The 19,714-nt window shown below is 36.0% G+C and overlaps 1 protein-coding gene across 2 annotated transcripts in view; it reads left to right on the plus strand.

Moving 5' to 3' along the window:
- Positions 1 to 342: 342 nt before the first annotated feature.
- The window catches only part of LOC149580067 (uncharacterized), a 263,193-nt gene continuing 243,821 nt past the window's right edge, over positions 343 to 19,714 (plus strand). Inside the window, exons 1-2 of one of the 2 annotated variants that reach the window (XM_089788910.1) lie at positions 1,731 to 1,949; positions 3,628 to 3,921. In XM_089788910.1, coding sequence (XP_089645036.1) covers positions 3,861 to 3,921 — 61 coding nt within the window. In that variant the 5' untranslated portion in view covers positions 1,731 to 1,949; positions 3,628 to 3,860. Of the gene's footprint in view, positions 743 to 1,730; positions 1,950 to 3,627; positions 3,922 to 19,714 lie in introns of those variants that run through there. The other variant, XM_089788903.1, reaches the window with a different exon arrangement.

Raw genomic sequence — 19,714 nt, forward strand, 5'->3', positions numbered from 1 at the left:
CTAATAAGATTTTATTTCATTTAAAAATAAAATAAAAAATACATAGAATTTCAAACAATATGACAAATATTAGAATTCAAAAAATACTTAAAACTGATTAGTGAAAAAAATATTTTAACTCCAGCTAATAGTACAATAATATTCTAGCCTATATAACATGAACTTTGAAAAAAATAATAATAATAACATGAACTTTGAAAAAATAAAATAAAAATAACATGAACTTTAGATTTAAAAAAACAAAACAAAACTGTACTAATTAACTGTTCTTTCAACTATCCTCTAAATTTCCTTATAACCTTCTAAATTTAGGTTTTGGCCGTCATTTGTTTGGATAAACATCTCTATTTCACGCCGCCAGAGTCTTAAAATCCTCCGAAATATGCGGACAGAACTATTTAAAGCAAGTGGCTCCCACTTGTCCAACAGTATCCCAGTTTTTCAAATTGCCAAGATTGCCACCCAAAATTTTATTACTCACCTCCATTTCAGGGCTATGTTCTTCTTCTGTGAACCAGTTTTTTTAATTGCCAAACTTCCCTCTTAGATTTTCAGTAGCGTCTCTGCCCTAAATTCTCTGCAAGATAATTTTATGTAACATCGAAGACTCCCTTAAATCGACTTTGTCTGACGAATATGGCGGTCTACGAGAGCGCCAACCGGAATCTTAAGACCATGTATCACAACAGAAGAGAGCAGGACGTCATTATTCAGAAGATACATCAAGAACTTGCTAAAAACAGTAAGTTTCTTTAAACCCTACCTTCGATCTTTTATTTTTGATGTTATGTCAGCAAAATTAACCACGCGATAAGGTGTTATGGATTTCTTGTTTTTTTTCCCTTTTGAAAGTTGATGTGGATCGAACTTTCGACGTCCGATTGGTCGCGAAGCCTATTATTTAGCGATAATTGAACGTGTGTCCACTTGGCCCTACTTCAGGAATATTTTATTTTTCCAAAATTTCCAAAAGCTTAGACAATTTAAGAACACTAGGGACTTGCGCGCATTACTTGTGATTCTGGTTTGAAGTGGAACATTTTGTTAATTGCTATATTTCCATGAGTTTTCTCTGCTTTTCCGTGGAATCTGACCAGAGCAATAAAAAACATGCTATTAATTTCAAGTATTTGTGCAAATCGATCATAGTACCTCCAAATGTTTGTGAAGTCTGAAATTCAGTGAGAATCGAATTCTTAACAACTCTGTAGTGTACAATATGGCTGCATTATGAAGAACTCGTGCCATTTGGCTAGCTCTTCTTCATCTTCATGATAGATCCTAAAATTTGATTTGAAAAAAAACAAATATAAATTATTACGAAGTTAAATTCAGGGGCACTCTCAAGCATGCCTACTTTATAACTATTCTTTCCACTCTCCAGGGGCACGGGCACTTGGACATTTAAAGTTGGAGCAAGAAAAGAACAAAAAAAACACGGGCTGCGTACAATTTACGAAGTTTTACATATGAGACAAACTGAACTTATGTTATCTGTTTATGATAATTTTGAGGGAATCGTGAGAGATTTAACTTAAACCGTTCACCGTAGTCTTATTTATTACCTCCATTTTTATGTCAATATATATAATTCTCTTAACTTTTATTTTGCGTGAGTTTTTATTATTTTCGTCTATTGTTTTATCAGAATGGATTAGTGTAGTTTCATACCAGTTTCAGTAGTTTCATGAATCAAACTTATGACATCTGTTTTTTAAAGTAGTTTCATGAATCAAACTTTAGACCTCTGGTTGCTCGAGACTTCTGGGTTCACTGAGAATCAAAATATTGAAGATCTAGCTACCTGAATACACACATTTTAACCGTTGGCACTTGTATCCCATATCGGAAGCGCACTTCCATCTCGTAGGTACGTATAAGGATGCCTTCAGATGTCAGGAGACTGAAGATGAAGTTTCGCTTACTTCGAAAATTAGGAAACTTCCTATGTAATTTTCTTATTTATATATTTTTTGATCGGCAATTTTCTTATTTGTATTATCCAAAACACATTACTTAATTTTCTCGAGTGATGATATTTGCTTGGAAAGAACTGAAGGAATTAAACTAGTACAATATAAATACTTTTTTTTTTTTCATTAAACTGTAATAATTGTTTTCTAGCACATTTTTGTCTAATCAAATCCAAATGAATAAGTTGTTAGAATGGATATCATAAGAAAGATTAAGATGTCTACGTGCGCTGAAATGGTCCACTCCTATGCCATGCTTTTAAATCATGGCATTTTAATTCCAGTATTCATGTACCGCCTCTAGGTGATTATGGTTTAAAATTTAACCAATTATGTCATGGTGGCGATTATTAAATGTCTTTTGTTGATTCTTGTTTTTTTAATACTTTTAAATGTTACTTTATTAATTTCTAAGCAAAAATTATTGTTTTGTAAATTTAAATATTTTTTTATATTTATCATCTCCGAATACCTATCCTTGTTTCCCACCTTTCTCTCTAGCCTTATCTTGGAAAGTGGGTTACCAGTAGCAATGCCCATCTTCTGGTGACTATGCTGACGATTATTTGTTATCTAATTTTGCAGCATTATGGAGAAATGTGGTTATTCATTATAATCATTTGACCATTATATATTAGTATATTGCTCACTATTGCATTTTTTCATCGTTCATTTGTTTCTAAGTCTAAAAATTATGTTGGTTGGTGTATTTTTCATTTATTTTATGTTACTGTTTTCCCTTTTAGTGCTTGCTAAATCATTTAAGTACAGTTTTGAATATTTAGATATCGTGTGAATTGAACTTATAGCCTCTTATTGATTGTGAAATCCAAAAATAAATGAAAATTGAGCTGTTGATGATTATCCGGCATTGGATTTTGGGGCATTGTGGGGAATCGAACTTGTAAGCACTTGACTATACTGCATGAATATTCTTGTTTACTACTGTCATTTTCATGTGGAAGTATAAAGTTATGTTAATTTCTTTATTTTCACAAATTATTACTGTTTTTCGTTTAGTTTAGCCATATAATTAAGTATAACTTATTATTATTTAGAAGTTGTGTTAATCAAACTGACGACCTTAAATTTCTTGAGAGGTCTCTGATTTTATTGAGAATTGAAGTATAGATAATAGTCTTGGCTTTTTCCTTTTTGTGGTATTGCAAGGGATTGAATCTTTAAAAAATTTAGCTTGGCAACTTTATAAATATTCTTTCCTTTACTAGCTTTTCTTTTGTTGGAATTCAAAATGATCTGTTAGCTACCGTATTGTAGTTTTTCTATGGTAATCTTCTACATAAACCCATATGGAACTGATATTTTTGTACTGCATATTATTTTGCGGCATTGTAGGGAAGCAAACTCCTAACCACTTGCACTGAAAATAACCACCTCTATAAAAAAAATCACACCTGCCTTATGAATTTTGTCCGACTCTTAATTATTGTGCTGAAGAAGCAAATGCATAACTGCTTGTAGTGTAAATAATCACCTCTGAAAATCAGTTTTTTCTTATATTGTGAATATTTCTCAAAATTTTGTGTTCTTTATGATGCATTTTTTATTGAACTATAAAATATTTGTGAAGTGCTGTACGTTCTTACTAATTTATAATGTGTGTCCCCTGTGATTTTGGGCTGAAAGTAAACAGCTGGCACATTTGGATGGATTTATTTGGTGTATTCTCCCTGCCTGGTGTTGATGTGAGTTTTGTTCCACTACAACATGCAGAATCAAATACTCAATGTTTCAAGATGAAATACCAGATATTTAATCTTCTCTTGATATAAGGTCATCTCTCATGCTAAGCTTGCAAAGCAAGATCATGAAATGACTTCACGGTTCCTTCTTAAATGTGGATTTCACTCAGTTTCATGATGTGATATGCCGGTTATCACTTGGGGAATTACACCATTTCTGAAGATTTCACAATGCACTTCTAAAGGTATGGCTTCACAATGTGCAATAAAAATATTGTTTTTTAGTTTTTAACACTTGTCTGCTTAACTCACTTAAACTTGACTACTACCTCTATTCCTAAGATAGAATATAAGGTCTTGTAAATGGCTTGGACTCTACTAGATGGAGCTTAATCAACGACTTGACTCACCTAGTGCAAGCTTCTAAGGTGTACTCAAATGGTTTTCATATTGATATCCCCTATTCAATCCTATCAAATGGATGCAAATCAAGGACTCAACACCAATTGAAGTTAAGTATCAATATTCATTGACTTACCACACAAGGCACTCTTATAATCCGTAAGAAGCTAGTGGCCTGGATTTGTTTGAGTCACACAAGTGAACATCCATGACTACTTTCACTCAACTAAAATAGATTACTTGAAGCAAATTCTACTCTACTTTATATTAACAACTTGAAATGGAAAAGCAACTTTGAAATGAAATCTACTATAAATGAGGATCTAGACAGCCATGCAATAACACAAACTTGGTCACATCTATCACCATGCAAAATAGAACAATGATAAGTAGAGAAAATTTGGCATTATTCTTTCAACAATTCTCCAATATCTCCCTTTTAAAATGAGACGAGGAGTCCTTATATAGGGAGCTCAAATACAACGAATGAACAAGATTGATTTGAAATCAAGAGCCAAGATTAAGCCACATAAGCCCTATTTAACTTTTCATAACCACTTGCTAGAAAAATTAAATGACCACCCCACTAGAATTAAGCACCACCTTGTGGGCCAATGAAAAATTTACATGCCTTCACGGGCCAATGAGAAAATTCAAATCCATAACAACTGGATAAGGAAGAATGACACGTGGACCAATGAGAAGAGAGCCCATTGTAGACAATGCCACCTCATCACTTTGGTAAATGTGTTCCTTATCTTGCAAGGCAAACAACCACTTGTAAATAATTATAAATTTTTAAATGATAATCGCAATAAGACTTAGAAATGTTGGATACAATTGTTCAAATTGTGTGTTGTCTTTGATGTCACACAAATGTCATATCAGTCATCAAATAGTGTCTACCGAGCTCAGAAGGTTAGCAAGGTAAAGGATAGTGTCTACCGAGCTTAGAAGGTCAGCAAGGCAAAGGACTGTGTCTACCGAGCTCATAAGGTTAGCAAGGCAAAGGACAGTGTCTATCGAGCTTAGATGGTCAGCGAGGCAAAAGGACAGAATCTACCGAGCTCACTCAGTCATCAAAGGAAATGTGGCAGAAACAGTTCTTATCGAGCTCACTTGGTCATCAAAGGGAATGTGGCAGAAGCAGTTCTTATTGAGCTCTCATGAAGGAATTCAATTCTTATTGAGTAAACTCGGCAGCCAAAGGATTTTACAGATATTGCAATATTAACCGAGTCAAGAAGGTTAACTTAGGAAATTTCTGGATGCAGTATTTACCGAGCAAGGTCGGCCAGTAAAGGAATTCATTGTTGTATGAAATAACGTTTATTTGTTTAGAGTAATATCTGTAGCCGACTGATGTATGGTTTATTGGTAAATGTAACATGTAAATGGGCCGACTTGACAATCTGAATGGTATAAGAGGTCAAGTTGCGAATTCTAAGTGTGTGGAATTAATGTGATATGAGGACTGATTATTGTAGAAGCGAATTTGAAGGATGATTAGAGATCATTGAGGAGCAGCAGAGCCATATTTGATCAAGGAGGATCTAATGACGCTGAACAGAGACCTGTAGCCAGCAAATACAGTTGCATCTTGTTCAGGTCAATTCATTGTTGCTTTCTAACCATTGTAGCAGTGATTTCAAATCTCTTAACAGAGTTGGTTTAACAACCATTTTGTAAATCCTCTAACCAGGTGACAGTTCAGTTGAATTGTTCTAAAGACCTCTAGCAAGGCCACTCCTAATAGGGTGATTAAATCCACTAATAGGGTCACACCTAACAGTGTGTATTGTAACTTTTAACAGGGTTGGCTCCTAACAGGGCTCACTTCAGAAGAGTGAAAAATTGGTGACTAGTTAAATAGTGGTTTTTCCCATATTGGGTTTCAACGTTAAAACTGGTGTCTCTTGTGTTCATTTTGTTTTCAATTGCATGCATGAATGCTTGGAGATAAGTAATAGTTTAATTTACCGAGTTACATCATTTGTTTACCGAGTATTAGCAGTAACTAGATCTTTAAGACATCTAAGGGATTAATGGATCAATTTTTGTGAGTAACTGATTCACCCCCCCTCTCAGTTACTCTACCTTTAATTCCAACAAGAAAATCATCACAAACTTTCCATTTTAATTCCAATAAAAATAATTTAATGGGGTAGTGTAATTTTGATTGGAAAATATTTTATTTATTACTATTTATGATTTATTGTTCATTAATTTAATTTTCCATTTGTTAAAATCAATGCAATTTGGATAATTTCAATGCAACGATGGATGAATTAATTAATCACATTTAAAAGCAATCCATAGTTTGCAAAATCAAGGTAAATTTAAATCTCATCTCAATTTAAAATCCATTTTCACTTTATTTATTTTATTTTATTCCTAATTTTTGTCATTTTCACTCTCCTTTTAAAATATTTTTTCTTTTTACAAAATGGGTCTTACCTCAATTTAAATTAATTTGTATCTTGATTAATACCATTATCGATATTTAATCCAATGCAATTTAAACCCCCATGGTCATACATTATCTTCCAAGCTTGTTTTACCTCGAGTTTGTTGGGTGGATATTTTGCAATTGATAGTTTTGGGTAAAATTCCAGTCACAAAATAGGATGACCAGCCACAACATGTGAGGCAGTGTCTCCCCTACCTTAAAGGGAAGCCTCGCCCTTCTCACCGTTCCTTGGATCAACTCAAGGTAAGCAAGAAGTCTAGAGATTTTGTAAAATGGATGTTACCGATATTCTTTCTTCTTAACTTTCAGGAAAGAATCCACTTACTTGTGGAGCGAGTAATGGGCAGGGTGAATTTCTAACTACACTTCTATCTAAAGTTGGAAACAGTGATACCAATAAACTAACATTGATTCAAAGGCTAACTAAAAGTGTACCAATTTAGCTCTAAGTTTGGTCATACTTCTATATGGAAAAAGCTTTACAAATGGGGCACAAAGACTTCCAAAAGTAAAGATATTGTAACTATTTACTATTTTGCGAATTAAGAAAGAAGTATAAGCTATAGACAAAGCTTCTAGCTATATATTTTCACAATTGCTCCTAGGTAAAGATTTGGCTCCAATTGCTTCTTAACTCTTTTATATTCAATTATCAAGAACACAAGATGACATGAATCAAAGATAACTTAGACGAATTATAGACAAAGCTTATAATTTGCACAAGTAACGATCTTACTTAATCATAGTTAAGTCTCAAATGCTCCTTTGTATTCATTTTTCTCTCAAAATAGTGCTACACAAATAAAGTTCTGTTGGCACAATTTCTCTAGAGCTCTCTTGCATACAATAAAAGATAAAAGATGATTTTACAATGAGGGGGGCACTCCTTTATATAGGCATAGGAGTTGAGAAAAAGATGGAGGAAAAAGTGGGAGCAACTCAACCAACTTTGACCTAGTCTAACTAAAAGAGAAATTATAGAGTTAATGCAACTACACATGTAATTCGCATTATATCTTTCATGCACATGTAACTCGCATTACATGTAATTACATCCTTTTATGCAATACATCCTCTTAAACCTACAAACAAAAATAAAACAAAAACAACAATCTTAAAGATTGTTTCTCAGTGCCTTGAACTTGACAATGACATCACACACTTTAGGAAGATCAATAATCTCCATTGTCTTTGATATAACTTCAATCCTCATTGCATTTGCATATGTTGATTGTACAACCTTGGAACTTGTTGCCAGAGAATCTAACAAGTGCTTTGTCGAAGATTTATACAAGACGTTTTTATTGTGTGTGAACAAAATTCTTTAGAATTCACATCAACATTGATCTAGATTGTATATTTTGAACTTACCCTTTCAACTACAATGAGATTACCATGTTCATCAAGAACTTGGTATCCCATTTGTTCCAAATCACAAGTAACACCTATTTCAATTGCTTGACAATCTCCAAGGGTTGCCTACAACTTTGTAATCAGCTTCCTCATTGTTTCTTCTTTGTAGCCAAAATGTCATTGAAATTTGAACAACATTCCACATGACGAAAGAATGTCACATGAGATCAAGGCATCTAGATCAAATTATGCCATTTCATCCCAATCATTGAAGATTACCTTCAAATCATCTGCTTCTCAAGTCAAAGAAGAGATCAAGTTTTGCTCCATTTCATTCATCTCTTTGACATGCCTAAGAACTGCTAATGTCTTCGTGATAGCTCAAACTTCTTCAGAGATGATTTCTCCTATCCAAGACTTGGCGGCTTCAATCAGCTTCCTTTCCTTGGATGTCTGAGACATAAGAAACTACACTCTGAGAATATTGCATTCTACTTAGCAGAGTTTGTGGTCTCAAAAATCGTACTCATTTTGAGCAGTGGATGTACAAGTTTATCTTCCAAATCATGGAAAATAGAGAACACATCTTTCGGGGAGAGTTGATCAGCACTGCACTTTGCCAGCAATTTCTCAACGTAGGAACTTCAACACCCTTTTACATGAATTCCTACCTTGTCTACATTGCTGTTGCTATGGGATCTTTCTCTAGTCTCTCAACCAAAGCAAATCATCTTCAGATTCTAGTTTTGGATTACTGACTAGATTGCTCTGGCTAATAGTAAGTTTCATTACAGAAGAGTCCAAGATGCTTTCTTTGGGCATTTCCGGTGTTTATTTGATAAACAGTTATCCATTAAGAGGGTATCTGATGCAACATGGGAAAAGTTGAATCAGTTACAGTTGTATTTTCATTTAGTTTCCAACTTTTACATATTTGAGAGTTGGGTATTTTAAAGGCGAACTTTATACCTTACTTAGGTATGCTATAGAAAGAATCATTTTGATGGAGCTAGCTAGACAGCTCATGGAAGTGTAGTGTGATCAGCATACTATGCATAGGCCTGGTTTTGGTATTACTTCAACCAAACCCTTAGCAATCGACAACTACTCAATTATCTCTGTGCACAAAGAGAAGAATATGGAAGCAGAGTTGCAGTTCATTACTTTGAAGAAGTTCAAAGCCTGATTCGATTTCGATTATGGAGAAATGAATTCTCTAATGAAAAGGCCATTGACACATGTTTATCGCATTGAGAATGTCTGGATTGATATGAGAACGGAGTTGCATATAATGAAGATGCACTACTGCAAATTAACCTTGCACCAGATAACCGATCTTAACATGTTGGAGATTCCTTCAGATTTCCAAGTTGAAGATGATGGCAACATCCTTGATCCAGAGTTTCATCAGGCCAATTTTGATAAAAGGTGCCCTTTTCCTATTCAGTGGCAGCAGAAAGAAGGTACATCTATCTTGGATAAATTTCAATCCATTTTGACAAACACCAACAAGTGGTTGAAGATTAGAGGCCTAAAAAGAGTAAATCTTAAGTTGGGCTTGGATTGTGGAAATTGTGGCCCTCCCGGAAGGAAGTTAGAGCTAGAAATTACAGGGAAAGATGGTGCCTCCTCTAATATGAAGAATTCTCTCAAATTCAAATTAGAGGGCGGAAAAGGATTTAAGTCATCTTAGATTCCATAATTAGATGAAGAAAAGTTTGAAGAATCAGATGAGGAACTAGAGACAAAATCGGATGAAGAAGATGATTAAGAAGAGGAAGTCATGATCATATCTCCCTTAAGGCCTGCACAAACTTGTGCACCATCCATGCATGAAGCACCTTTTCTGGATGAAGTAGATGATGATTTGGATTCATTCTCCACTATTTTCACACCTTCTATTCCAGTCTTGGAAGTCAATACAATGGCTCTTCCTATTTCTTCTGTTGCTGCTCTCATCTTGGCAAATGAACAATATGAGCATTTGGCAAATGTGTTTGAGGATTTTCCAACTCTTAGAAGTGGTCAAGTTTCCCAACTTGATACATCTTTGACAGGTTTTGAGCTTTTTATGACAAAATCCTCTCATCATGCACCAATGAATTCAGTTATGCAGATTGAATCTTGTTTAGTCACGACGGAGATACAATCTAGATCAATGCCAATGGTCTCCACTATACTTGCTTCTGCGAATGAACGTTTCAGTTTGCTTGCATGGTTGAGAAGAATAACAACAAAGAGAAGAAAATTGGTTGTACCTCCGGATAATCTCCCTATCAAGAAAACCAAATCCAAATCTTTGAAAGATAAGAATGTTTCAAGGATTTTAGTTGATTTGGATAAAACCAAATTTGTAGAAGTTGTTGAGCCCTTGGTGGACAAACCTGTTGAAGAACTTACTCGTTTTGATTACAAGTTCACTAAGGTTGAAATCAGGAAACAATCACGTTTGAGTTGTTTACAAGATGCTCAAGATGCATTAGCTAATGTATCAAAAAGCAATCATGAGCTATGGGAGAAGAAAAATCAACTCAAACAAGAGGTTTTTTTGCTTGAATGAGGTCATCCGACAACTGAGATCTTTGTATTCTTGTTAGAAATTAGATCGATGAATGATCTTTGGCCATCTTGAGTAGTTATTTCTTTTATTGTCTAACAAGTCTTGGCTAACATACTTTCGGTAATCACCTTTCTTCTCATTCGAGCTTGCCAAAGATGATTCTTTGGTTAGATTTGCACACTCTGCTTTATGTGGTACCTTGAAGATCTACTCAATGACCTTGGATCAAGACTAATGACAACCTTGTTGTCAACATCTTTGATCATTTTTGATTTTGGACTGAAATGTTTTGCACACCCAAGAATGAAACTAGGTTCCATGGAAGCCATAGGAAATGAAGACACCAAGTGAATGTGACTTCTTTTGATGCGCTTAATCTCGTGGCCAACATGAGTTTCAACTCTCTGCAGAAAATCAGCCACATCCACACGACCGATCTTTGTGTCCATCACGTTATCAAGAACAGATGCAATTGATGATGGAGTTGCGTGAGCCAACTCTTTATCAAATTGATACTTCATTTCGCCTTTTGATTTTGATTTTGATGGTGAGCAACACAAAAAACCCAAAACATAAACACATCATTAGAGGGAATTGCCATACAAGTTGATTCGCGATTAGAAACAAAGATTTGAAAACAGATTGGAGACTTTGTAGATTTGATGATGATCTCAAAAAAAAATCATATATGTATGCAGTGAATGGAAACAAAATGTGAAATGAAGTGTTATGAAGGTGGAAAATGGAAGATGGAATGAAATGAAAATGTGTGAAGGTGGAACGCATGAGAATGTGTGTGAATGAAGATTGTTGATTTTCAAACGTGACTTAGGATCTTCAAGACGTTATTGCATGAAAAATGACTACATGTAAGTGTAACATGTAATAAGGGATGAAAGATGATGTCATGTCCCCTTTTTAGTGACATGTTATTTTTCAGTGAATTTGCCTATCATGGACTCTCGCAGGCAAATGTTTTTGATGAGAGAGTCATTCTGATGATTATTTGGGGATTGAATGGTCTTATTTGCTCTTGGAGAGATGGGGTTTATTATATTTTTATTTTTTTGTGTTATGTGGGGCCAAAATATTATAATTTTGAGTTGAGTTGCACTTTTTTATTTTATAAAGTTACTTTTTATAAAAGTACATTATAAAGAGATTTCATAAGAATATTTTATAGATACTTCTAGAAGTTCTTGGAGGCTTCTCAGAAAAGTGAATAAATAGAGTGTTTGGCCTCTCATTTGGACATCCTATGACTTGAGTTTACACTACTTTTCTCTTTGAGCATTTGTGGCGCCATCTTGGTCTGTAGATTGTCATTTGATCTTTGGGAACGGAGTCTCCTAAGGATTTGCATAACTGAGGAGGTGAAATATCCTTTGAAGGGTTGCACTTTGGAAGTGGTATTCAACTACTTCAAGTTGAGCTTATTTGGGCATTTTTAGCAGGGTTCGATTTTCAGCCTGGACATACATTTTTGCTCATATCTCACTATTCGCTGAGAGTTTGATTTTTATTTTTTGGGAGAATTTTCCTTGGAGCCTGGTGATTATTTCTGTATCATTTTCAGCAACTTTCAGCCCAGCATTTATTTTTGCCAAGAGCCATACCAGTCCGTACATGTACAGTTGCACCTGCAAGTCGTATGGTCAACAAATTGGAGAGCAGTTTGGAGTTGCATTTTCATTATTTCGTCTTCAACATTTAGTCTCCAGCATTTGTTCAATCCAGGTTCTTTCATTTTAGTTTGTATTGCAAGAAATTCTCAGTTGTATTCAGCCAGTAAGGGTTTGTTTGTAATGTGCCATGTTGTAATGCCTTGAGTTGAAAATCGCATAACATATGTAAAAGCATTTGGTTGTCATTGAATGAATATATTGACACTATTTTACATCAGTTATTTGAGTAGATTTGTTGCACAACAATTTTCTTTATTCAGCATTTTACTTTCAGCAGTGTATTTAGGTTGCATACCAAGTGTTTGACGAAATTCCATAGTTTAGTATTAGTGGTTATTAGTGGCCTATTAGCAAGGGCCATTACAGATGAGATGTGATGTGAAGGCAAGTGGATAATGAGCTTTTACATACAAATGCAGATGTAGGATGAGATGCGAAGCATGGAAAGATGCGGAAAATGGAAAAAATATGTATTATCTCATGAAGGCGTGAGTAGATATGGAGAGATGGAAATGGAAAATGGAAGATGGATAATGAATTTTATACTCATCTTTGGTGAAGAGGTGAAGTCAAAGTACATGAAATGACATTTGTTGACTTTTCAAAAAGTGACTAAGTCAAAAACGGCGCTTTGAGATGTAATTACATGTAAGGCTTTTCGTGTAATCACGCCGTGTGAGTGAATATGGAAAGTGAGATGAGTGAAAATGGGAGCGGAAAATGAGATTACATGCATATGTGGATGGTGAATGAGATGGAAAACATGTAATTGCATTTGTCAGATGAGATGCGAAGTGTTGTGACATGGAAGATGGAAATGGGATATGATGATGTTTTTGCATGAAGTGAAACAAGAACAAGTTCTTTCCAAAGTGGAGAAAACCGGAAAGCAAGCACACAAACACAAAAACTCAAAAGAAAGACGTACCTTTGGAAAATGACTCAAACATATCAATATGCAAAGCACCTCAACATACAATTTCGAATTTGGTGATTGGGGAAAAGCCAAAAACATGAAAATGAACCATTTCTTCATTTTTAAAGGAAAAATGGACTTTCCATGGTATCAATTTCAACAAATGGCAATCATCAAGCAATAATGTGCATAAAATCAGCAAGATAAGCACGAATTAAATAGTAAGAAAGAAATTGTCCACTTACATGAAGATTAAGAGCCAAAAATGGTGGAGGGAAATGCTCTAATGTTGAAAACTTCTTCAAAAAACACTTTGAATCTTTCAAACTTTGAAAATTCGAATTGGAGAAGGCAGCAAATGAGGCATTCTGTTAGAGTAAATAATTAATTACTAATTATTTATTCTATTACTTAAGCTTACTTAGGTAAATGCATTTATTTAATATTTTGTATTTAATGCATGTAGTGGTTAGTTGATGACAACACGGGAGTTTGTTCCCTTCTAGCATGTTCCACCTTTTGTGGATATGTGCTGAGTTGTCATCCTTATCTTCTACCACCTTCCAGCTTGTTCTACAAGCTTCCTTGAGGTCTTTATAAGCGACCTCTCCCTCATTGTATTTTCATAACATAAGGCATTGTGCATATTGTAAATACATTTTTATTTTGTTTGCACATATTGTCTCTCATGTCCGTTTAGGGCTTTCCCCTTGCTCCATGCTCTTCCTCTGTTTGGCTTCTCTTTGACAGGTTCTCGCATGCGGGTGATCTTGGGCGTCTTCGGAGTTGGCTTTCCTCAACTCCAACACATTCTAGTGGGAGATGCCAAAAACGTGCCCTATTCTTGCTCTAAAATCCAATGTTTTTGGCAAGCTATGCTCATGGGACATTTTTTGCCAAAAATGTTTTTCTCAAGGTGTGAGATTAAAACGTTTTGGCTTCTAAAGGACAAAATGTTTACCAAGGTGCAATGTAGAACACAAAAAATGCTAAAACGGCTCCTCTTGGGGCAAAAACTTGAGCCATAAATGGATTTATTTGAAGTTATTACCAAAAATGTGTCCTTGGATGGAGCTTGAAAAGTCATTTTTTAGCTAGATGAATACGTTTTTAATGTTGGAAAATCCATTGATAGGCAAAAATGACCCTATTAGAGGAGATCTCATGAAAAACTATGAAGGAAATCTCCCATAATCTTCAAAATTGGGTTCTTGTAGGCTTTTTGCATGTGTTCTTCCAAATATGGGTTTCTTGGGAGCAAATACATGAACTTTAGTGCAAATCGCACCTTTTAGGAGGCAATGCATGTTTTAAAATATGCATAAGGTAAAATTCGCACCTTTTGGGATGGATTGCATATTTTAAGTGAAAGCTCATGTTTTGGATGCAATAACACATTTAAGTTATAAAACTCACCTTTTTGGTGTCAGTGCACATTTTAAGTGAAAACTCACATTTTAGATGCAATGGCATCAAAAAGGTTCACTTTGGATGACCTTATGCTTCTAAGTTGAACTTTATATGCAATGACATATAAAATGTCCACTTTTGATGGATTTTAAATGTAATGACATATAAAATGTCCACTTTTGATAACTTAAAGTGATTTAATAATCATATATCAATTTAATTTCATTAAAGTGTAACTTAAATCGGACATAAACCATATTTACATATCATATTAAAAACATAACATATAAATATCATTTTAAAAGTAACATTTAAAAGAGCATTTGATTTAAATATCAAAAATTAAACTGAACTATATAGTTAATATAGTTTTTCACTTTAAGTGAAAAATCAAAAAGTAACACAACTTAAAATTATAACACAAAGTGCACTATAGTTACTTTAAGTAAAAATTTAAATGATAAAGTAACTTAAAAATATAACATAAGGTGAATTTAAGTTATATTTTCCAAAAAGTGAATGTCAAATTAAAAATTATAACGTGATATTTTTAATTCGTGCTGCTGCATCAAAAAGGTCCACTTTTTGGGCACTAAAATGACCATATCTTGTCATGTCCCCTTTCTAGTGACATAACTTTTACCAGGGATTTGCCTATCATTGACTCTCGTAGGCAAATGATTTTGGAGAGAGAGTCATTCTGTTGACAGATGATTACATCCTTGCTTTCAGAAAGTTATTATCCAGTAAGTGGGGCCTACTTGTTTTAATGTCAAACTGAGAGGGCACTTTAACTTTATAAAGTTATTTATTTAATTTTATAAAGTTAATTAATAATAAAATACATTATAATAAGTTATTATAATAAGATGTTCTGGAAGCTTCCAGCGACTTCTCAAAAAAGTAAATAAATAGACGGCAGGGGGCACCCATTGGAGACAAGCAGGTTTGTGGATTCTACTTTTTCTTTAGTTGGAGCAATTTGTAGTCATTTGGTCTGCAAATTCTCAATTTATCTTTGGGAACGAAAACTCCCATTGATAAGCAATTTTGAGGGTGTGGAATATCACTTGAATTATTGCACAACAGGAGGTGACATTTCAGTCATTTCATCGGGGCAAAATCTGTGGCCTAAGGTCAAGTGGGAGTTTCTTGCACTACTGATTGATTAATCCATTTCTATCCATCACCTAATTGCAGGATTAGAGGAAATTAAAGGGAAGCCAAGGAAATGAATTTACTGGTATTGGACAAGACTGCGATCCAGATCAATAGGTCAAAGGGCTAAAATTTTTGTGGTAATTAATAGTTGAGAATCACCTCCAAGTAAGCAGGATTTAATTCACCCGAGCCAGGCGTCCTTCTTCATGGCATTTTCATCATTAGAGACCCAGTGAATATCGCAAGGTTGAAGAAATCGCAAGTGACGGAATTGTTTCTAGCGAAGGATTAAAGGAGAGATTTGGGCCTGTCACGCGATTCAGGTTTGTGCGATTAAATTGTTTATACCGGCAATCACCGTTCGGATCATTAACAAAGGATATCCAAGGGCATTCTTGCGTAAGTCATTCCAGACCACTAGTGTAACCGGATTGCAAACTATATATCAACAGAGTTTCGGCTGCCCACTCCAGACATTTGCGATATGAACTGTGACGGTTATTACACAGCGGGAACTAGGCGTTATTTGAATTTGACGTCTGCATTCAAACTCCAGCATCAGTTTGGCGATTCTTGGTGATCCAGTTATCATCCAATCCCTGTGGTTTTTTTTCAAAGGCAAAGGATCCTGAGGGTCGCAAGTATTTCCTTTCAGCTTATTCGACAGTTAATCAAGGACATCGCCATCAAAAGATTTTGGATGCATTGGTGGAACAAGCGCAGCAGATGACTCTCAGCTCTAGGGCTTTCTGATTCTGGGTGATCCAGGTTCCAATATTTTTTGTACATTGATAATTGAAGAAATTATTTTGATCACACTGCTTGAATATTGCAATAATTGTTATTTCTGTTAGAGTTTATACAAGTCAAATTGCTGATAACAGTCAGTTTCTTTCCCAAATTATTGTTGGTATTTAACTGCACAAGTTTCATCCGTTACTTGGTGAATTGTTTCAAGCATCATTTCTGATTACATGCTAAGTGTTTAACAAATTGTCAAGAGTCGGTTTGATAACCCTTAGAGTGGGGAACATCATAGTGGTATCAGAGCCGTATTCCTGCCATCCTATTGGGTAGAACATTTTTATGCAACCATATTCCAGATATTATATTCGCAGGAGAACAATACTTAAGGGCAGAGATATGGGTGAAAGACAGTCACAGAGTCCTCCGAGATTTCCCAGAGTTGATGACGATGAAACCAGAGAGTTTTACAGAATCATGACTACCGGACAGCAAGAAATAGCTCAGTCACTACAGGCTTTGACTACCATAATGGAGAGAGTTGTTCAGCCCAGGATTCAGGAACAAGGTAGAGGTACACCTGATCATGATAATAGAAGTGTGGCAGGCTCACAGGGCGCTCCTAGGCGCAGATCATGGACAGCAAATAGGCCTACTCGTCCCACCTTCCTAAGGGAAGAGGCTCAGGAGATAGGAGAAGATGACTTGCCGAATGATTTTCATGATGATCTCAGAGCTGCTACTGCAGAATGGCAGGCATTACCCCCACATGTGCATGAACTATTGAACTTTGATCGCTATCTGAACCAAAGGAGAGAGCATATGAGGAGCAGCCATCAGAATAGGAGGTCTAGAGGAGGTCATGATAGTGAGTTGCAGCGAGCAGTTAGCAAACTCACTTTACCATCTTTCGATGGTAGTGGTCAGATGATAGCACAGGCTTGGGTTCATAAGTTGGATACATTCCTGGCATTGAGGCCTATGTCTGAGATAGATGCTATCAGGCACGCCACCTTGCATCTGGAAGGCGCAGCTCATGATTGGTGGTCACATGGGATGGTGACTTTGCAGCACAATTAGGTAACATCTTACCAGGACTTTGTGGATAGATTGGTTGAGTGTTTTGATAAGAAGGATCCAGAGATTTATTTTCGTGACCTTGCACAGTTGTGACAGTCTGGCAATTTGGAAGTTTATATTAGTGAATTTCAGAGGTTGTCAGTCATGGTACATGATGTGTTTGAGAGAAGGTTAGTTATCTTATTTACAGAAGGATTGTCTGAACCCCTCAAGGGATGGATTAAGGCATTTGACCCACCAACACTACAGGAGGCTATGAGGAAAGCACGGAGTATGGAGCTTACAACACCTTCTAGCAGGTCCACCTCCAGGAGTACTACCCCTTTCAGAGACAATAAGAAGTTTGATAAGAATAAAGGGAAGAGCATTGAGACCAAAGGAAAATCTACTACACCCCTGGATGCAGAAGCATTAAATGACTTGCGCAGGAAGAAATTATGTTTCTATTGCAAAGGCCCATATGACAGGGACCATGATTGTCCCTTGAGACCTAAGGGAAAGGCCAATAGAGTTATGTGGGCATATCATGAAGGATCAGATTCCGACAGTACAGCAAATGAGGATGATCACAGTGATTCAGAGCCTGAGGGAGAAACAGGGAATTTAGAGCAAAAAGAGGAACCTGAGTTGCATTTACAGCAGGGGCGTTTGTCAAGCATTCAGCAGGAGGGATCCTTTAGGTTACATGGTGTTTTAGCAGGACAGAAGGTGATCACATTGGTTGATATAGGCACCACGCACAACTTCATTGATGCACGACTGGTTGAGCGCCGTGGTATTAAGACAGAAGAATTTGAAGGTCTTCGAGTACAGGTTGCTGATGGTTACACTCTTAAGTGTAACAGGATGGTTAGAGACATGCCTTTACGCCTGAATAATTATGAGTTCAAAGCAGATTACCATGTGGTCAATATGGGAGACTTGGATATCGTTTTGGGTATGACATGGTTACGTTTATTAGGTGAGGTCACTTTTCGACTCAAGGACATGGAGATCAAGTTCGAGATAGATGGGAACCGGCATGTGTTGAGAGCTATTAGGAATAGTGACATCCGAACCATTTCTCTCAGGCGATTGGAAAGATTGGTGAGACATAACGATATTGAATGGGCAGCTATGTGTACTCTCATGCCCACAAAGGAGGAACAACAAAAGACAGAATATCATCCAGATATCCAGATATTGAGGGAAAAGTATAGTGAGGTATTCAGTGATATTCCACTTGGTACACCACTTGACAGAGGGATTGAGCACATCATCGAATTAGAAGAGGGTGCTAAACCAGTTATGATTACTCCATATAGGCATCCAAAGAGGCTCAAAGATGAAATAGAGAAAACCATCAAGGAACTTCTCGCAATGGGACACATTAGACCTAGTAAGTCTCCTTTTGCTTCTTCAGTAGTTTTGGTAAAGAAGAAAGATGGTTCTCTTCGGATGTGCATTGATTACAGAATGCTGAATAAGAAGACCATTAAGAATAGATATCCTATTCCACGAATTGATGAGCTGATAGATGAACTACATGGGGCATGCTACTTTAGCAAGATAGACCTGAGATCCGGGTACCATCAAATTAGAGTCAAAGAACAAGACATAGAAAAGACTGCCTTTAGATGTCATTGTGGACACTTTGAGTTTGTAGTGATGCCATTCGAGTTAACTAATGGACCAGCTACTTTCCAGTCCACCATGAATAAGGTCTTCCATCATCAGCTGAGGAGGTTTGTATTGGTTTTCTTTGATGATATCTTGGTATACAGTCGAACATGGCATGAGCATATGGAGCATTTAGAGACAGTACTGAAGACCTTGCAAGCAGAATCCTTGTATGCCAAAGAGTCTAAATGTGATTTGGGCATGACCGAGTTATTATACTTAGGACATATTATCAGTAGAGAAGGAGTACGGATGGACCCTGATAAGATTCGTGCTATTGTGGAGTGGCCTATTCCTGAGAACCTGACACAGCTGAGAGGATTCCTTGGTTTATGTGGCTTCTATCGCAGATTTGTTTGCAGATATTCGTGGCACGTAGCTCCTATGACAGATTTGCTAAAAAATGGAGCTTTTGTTTGGACAGCAAAGGCACAGGCTTGTTTTGACAGATTTAAGGAGATCATGACTTCATGCCCAGTACTAGCATTGCTTGATTTCTCGAAGCCATTTGAACTCCAGTGTGATGCTTCAGGGGATGGTATTGGGGATGTTTTGATGCAGGACAAACACCCTATTGCATATGAGAGCAGGAAACTTC

The sequence above is a fragment of the Cupressus sempervirens genome, chromosome 1, assembly GCF_028749045.1.
Source record: "Cupressus sempervirens isolate cs-2001-9-10 chromosome 1, ASM2874904v1, whole genome shotgun sequence".
NCBI classification, from domain to species: Eukaryota; Viridiplantae; Streptophyta; class Pinopsida; order Cupressales; family Cupressaceae; genus Cupressus; species Cupressus sempervirens.